Genomic DNA, 4666 nt, shown 5'->3' with positions numbered 1-4666 from the left:
CACCGATTGGCCCACTTTTCTCTATCTTTTATTTCCATCTAGTTTTTCTGAGTACCTGGCTATGTCTGTATTCACGGGAACGAGCTCGCTGACACCGCAGTTAAGTCTGTCTGCTCTGGTGCCATCACGGCCGTGCCTGTCCCATACATGGACTACGGTCCTGTTTTCAAGGCGTGGCTTCGTGCCAGTTGTCAGTCGACTTGGAGTGAGCATCGTCATAGCAAGCTTTTCCAGATCAAACCTTCTGTTGGTCTTTGGCCTCTTGCTTCCATAAGGATTGGAAGGAGGATGTAGTCCTGGCAAGGCTACGCATTGGCCACAGTTTTTTAACCCATCGTTTTCTTTTATCAGTATTGACTCACCGATGTGTAGCCCACATTCTACTGTCGTGCCGTCGTTACGACCATGAGCGGCGGCATCACCATTTTAGACATGCATTTTCTAAGAGTTTACCCCTGACGTTGGACAGTGTCATTGGTAATGGTGACACTGTCCGACTAATTTGTATTTTTAATTTTTTACACACTATACATCTTTTTCATTCTATATAAATCATTTACCGACATATATTGATTTTAACTCGCTGTATTTTTACATTTTACTTTAATTTACTTTCATTGTTTTTACCAGTTGTTTGGCGCAGATAGCCTCGCTGCTTTGCGCCATAAAGCACCAAACAAACAACCAACCAACCACTACGTGGAGATATGGAATTTTGCAGGACCTCCACTCCTATGGGTTGCGTGGCCATTTACCCATTTTTATTCAAAACTTTTTACTGAACAGGCGATTCCATGTCCATGTGGGTTCAACTCTTTCCCGTTTCTTTCCACAGGAACTTGGAGTCCCTCAGGGCTGTGTCTTGAATGTCACACTTTTTAGTGTTAAAATTAACGCCATCACTAATAATCTTCCTTCGACTGTTGCAAATGGGCACTATATCAACGACTTCCACATCTCGTGTCATTCGTCAAACATGAGGTTTATTGAGTGTCAGCTTCAGACTGCGCTCAATCAGTTGTTGACATGGACCACTGCAAAGGGGTTTAAATTTTCTTTTTCCAAAACTGTTTGCATGCATTGTTGCCACCAACCGAGTTGGACAGTGTCATTGGTAATGGTGACACTGTCCGACTAATTTGTATTTTTAATTTTTTTACACACTATAGGTTTTTTAATTGTATATAAATCTTTTATCGACATATTTTGGTTTTAATTCGCTTATTTTTACATTTTTTCTAATTTACTTTCACTGTTTATAATGGTTGTTTGGTGCAGATAGCCTCATTACTTTGCGCCATAAAGCACTAAACAACCAACCAGTTAAATGTAGTCATGTTGAGGCACATATCATGTGCGTCATTGTATATGACGTCATAGCCGACAGTCATGGCGGTCCCTGTTTTCGTAGAAATATTATGTCATAACTGTTTGTCTGGTATCGAACTATAATTTCAACCCTTTGTGGAACTATGACGTTATGGTCGCCTGTTGTGGCGACCTAGCAACACGTCCCTAACAATGTGCACTTTAGGGGACAATTGATGGAATTATGACGTCATCACCCCTCCCTGCGTCCAACACACGTGTGGCGCCTTCTGGCGGCGTGCTGTGTGGGTGTGTTTTTCTCATAGGAAAGCCAAATCGGGCTATATGCTATGTCAACCGAGAGGAATCGAACCCCAAATTTTAGCGTTATAGATCCGTAGACTTACCGCTGTCCCAGCGTGTGACGCCGTGCGGGTGGCTCTCTAACTACTGTCATGTAAACTTAGGCGGCATCGTTTGATCCTGTGGTATTATGAATAATGTTCTTAAAATAACTGTCAGAAAGATTATTTCTAGCCTTGAAGGTTCCTGCGTCTGTGTAATTACAAAACTTGAGTGTTTAAAAATAACTATCAGAAAAAATATTTCTAGCCTTGAAGGTTCCTGCGTCTGTGTAATTACAAAACTTGAGTGTTTAAAAATAACTGTCAGAAAAAAATATTTCTGGTCTTGGAGGTTCCTGCGCCTGTGTAATTACAAAACTTGACTGTTTAAAAGTAACTGCGACAGGGTTATTGTGAGCTCTAATTGGTAAACGTGAACTTTATAACTTTTATAAATTGGTAAATTACTCAATATCTAAATTACTTTTAGAAATGTTTAATTAATTGAGTATATGTGTTTACGGCGCATGAGACGTAAAGGTTTGGCTGCTTTTAATAAGTTATTTGATATGTTTAAAAATGCTTTTTTAATTACTTACTTGATATGTTTAAAGATGCCTGTTTAATTACTTACTTTCTATTTCTAATGAGAGTTAGATACATAAAATGGATTTTCTTATTGTGTGAAGGATAGAGTTCTTTATATTGTAATACAATGCCATATTCAGCTCAGCTAGATATCTGACATAATTAGTGTGGTACATCTCGAAGTCAAGACAGTAAAAATCGGTGTCTTCAATATCCATAAATTTCAACGGCAGAAAAGCTAGCCAGGTCGAGGGATGAACATTATTGCTTTCTTAACGGTTCTGATCGTTCTCGTTCATTTTGTTGCAGTACTACCCATCATAAGTGAAAAAGGTAACGATAAGAGCCACCATATTCACCAGTCAACTTTAATTCGACAAAAGAATTTATACAGAGCAGTAAGTACATAAAACCTTTATCATTTTTTAAAAAAGAAATTACCAAAAACAAATAAACAAAACTTGTTCGGTGACTCCAAAACTATAAGATGTAAATATTAACCCTCCCCCCTTTTTTTTTCATCGGGTAAGGAGTAGCCCAGTAGTAATCAAGCGCTGACTGGGAATCCGCGAATTCAGAGTTCATGACCCATGTGCTCTGAAATTTGGGGCAGTGACTGCGATATGAGATTAATGGTCAAATCCCATCATTAGGTCAGACAAGAGTAGCCCAGGAGTGGTCAGTGGATGATATTCACTGGCTTCTTTCTCTTTTGTCTATCATTTCGACATAAACAATGGTTATACGCAGATTGTGTAGTTTTCCCGAATATCTGCGACAAAAAAAGGTCACTTTTTTCATTCATATATAAATGTTTATAGTATTTCTAAAGCATACTGGAAGTTATAGAAAAAACTTATCAGTTAAAGCGACGAGTGCGAACTTAAACTCTGAGTGCCTTTGTAATAATAGTATTTGACTATACGTAAATCAAGAGTGTATATCAATAGTGTTTTCGAAGCATACCACTCACAGAGACTAAGGCAGAAACACTATAGACCCCCAGTAGTTCAGCAAGGAGATTGAAGGCTTATAACGCTAAAAGGCGTTTTTAAGGACCGCCGTGATCACAGCGTAGATAGCCCATTGTTCAGCTTTGTGCTTAACAGCAAACAAAGAATATTATATTAAAATAATATTGAAAGTAAATTAGATTTTACTTATTTAGCTAATATGAAGTTCATTTTTCTAATGCTATTAATACTGAGTGTAAACCTGACGAGATGTTATGAATGGATGTTGTTGTCGTTTTTTTGTTTTGTTTTTATTTTTTTGGAAAAAGGGTAGTAATTATTGTATTATTTTAAACGATGTCTATTTCAACATAATAACTTTTAATGATACGTTAAGACAAAAATAGATAAACAAACTTGCAGTTTAACATCACATGGAGTGAATTGTTAACTGTAGTTTAACACCACATTGAGTGAACTGTCAACCGTTGTTTAACATCACATGGAGTGAATTGTTAAATGTAGTTTACTAGCATATGGATTAAACCTTTTAACTACAATTTAATATCACAACGTGTGATGTTTGACTAGCTGCCTTCCCTCTACTATATCAGTTCAAAATTAGGGATAGCTCTTGGTGTAACTTTGCAAGAAAATTCTAAGACAATAAAATCGTCACACCAGAAGGTTTACTTACATTAGAATAGTTAGTTGCTTTATTTCTATGCAATATATAAGTATCAATGTGTGTCTGTATGAATGTATATTTGTTTCTATATTTCTTTCGTCTCATTATATTTTCTTAAATGATTAAATCCAGAACTTCTACGGTAAGATAATTTATTCTACAATAATGGGATATTGTGCCAGTAATCTAGCTCAGAATACATGTGTGAATGTTACTTTCAATATATAGCAAGTATGAAGTGGCCTCAAGTGATGTGTACTTGCTAAAAAGCCGCTGCTTGGCCCGACATTGCCAGGGGGTTAAAGTGCTTGACTCGCAATCTGAGGGTTGCGTGTTCGAATCCCCATCCCACCAAACATGCTCGCCCTTCAGCCGTGGGGGCATTATAATGTGACGTTAAAAGAGTAGCCCAAGAGTTGGCGGTGGGTGGTGATGATTAGCTGCCTTCCCTCCAGTCTTACACTGCTAAATTAGAAACTGTTAGCGCAGATAGCCCTCGTGTAGCTTTGCGTGAAAGAAGCAAACAATCAAACCACTACATAGGAAATAATACCAAACGAAAAGTCTAAAATAAGCACCAGACTTCAAACAACAGGATAAGCAAAGCTGCAGAAGGGTGCTTTACAGGTAAATCCAAGAACAAATTGTCAGGCAACAATCAATGATAGTTTGTTTGATAGGGTGTTGTCACGATCAACGCTCATCTACACAGCGTGGTCAGAAGTAAATAGACACCACTTTTTCAGAAAAATATTTTTCTAGTCATATTCACATGAATTGATGTA

General features: G+C 37.7%; 1 protein-coding gene across 1 annotated transcript in view; it reads left to right on the top strand.

Annotated features, from left to right (window-relative positions):
- The first annotated feature begins 1248 nt into the window (after positions 1-1248).
- LOC106464815 overlaps positions 1249-4666 on the top strand; it is a 12267-nt gene continuing 8849 nt past the window's right edge. Inside the window, exon 1 of the mRNA XM_022392598.1 lies at positions 1249-2638. Coding sequence (XP_022248306.1) covers positions 2495-2638 — 144 coding nt within the window. The 5' untranslated portion in view covers positions 1249-2494. The remainder of the gene's footprint in view (positions 2639-4666) is intronic.

This window comes from Limulus polyphemus, unplaced genomic scaffold (genome assembly GCF_000517525.1).
Source record: "Limulus polyphemus unplaced genomic scaffold, Limulus_polyphemus-2.1.2 Scaffold1747, whole genome shotgun sequence".
Lineage (NCBI taxonomy): Eukaryota > Metazoa > Arthropoda > Merostomata > Xiphosura > Limulidae > Limulus > Limulus polyphemus.
Note: the sequence above shows the minus strand (reverse complement) of the source record. Positions and strands in the feature narration are given on the sequence as shown.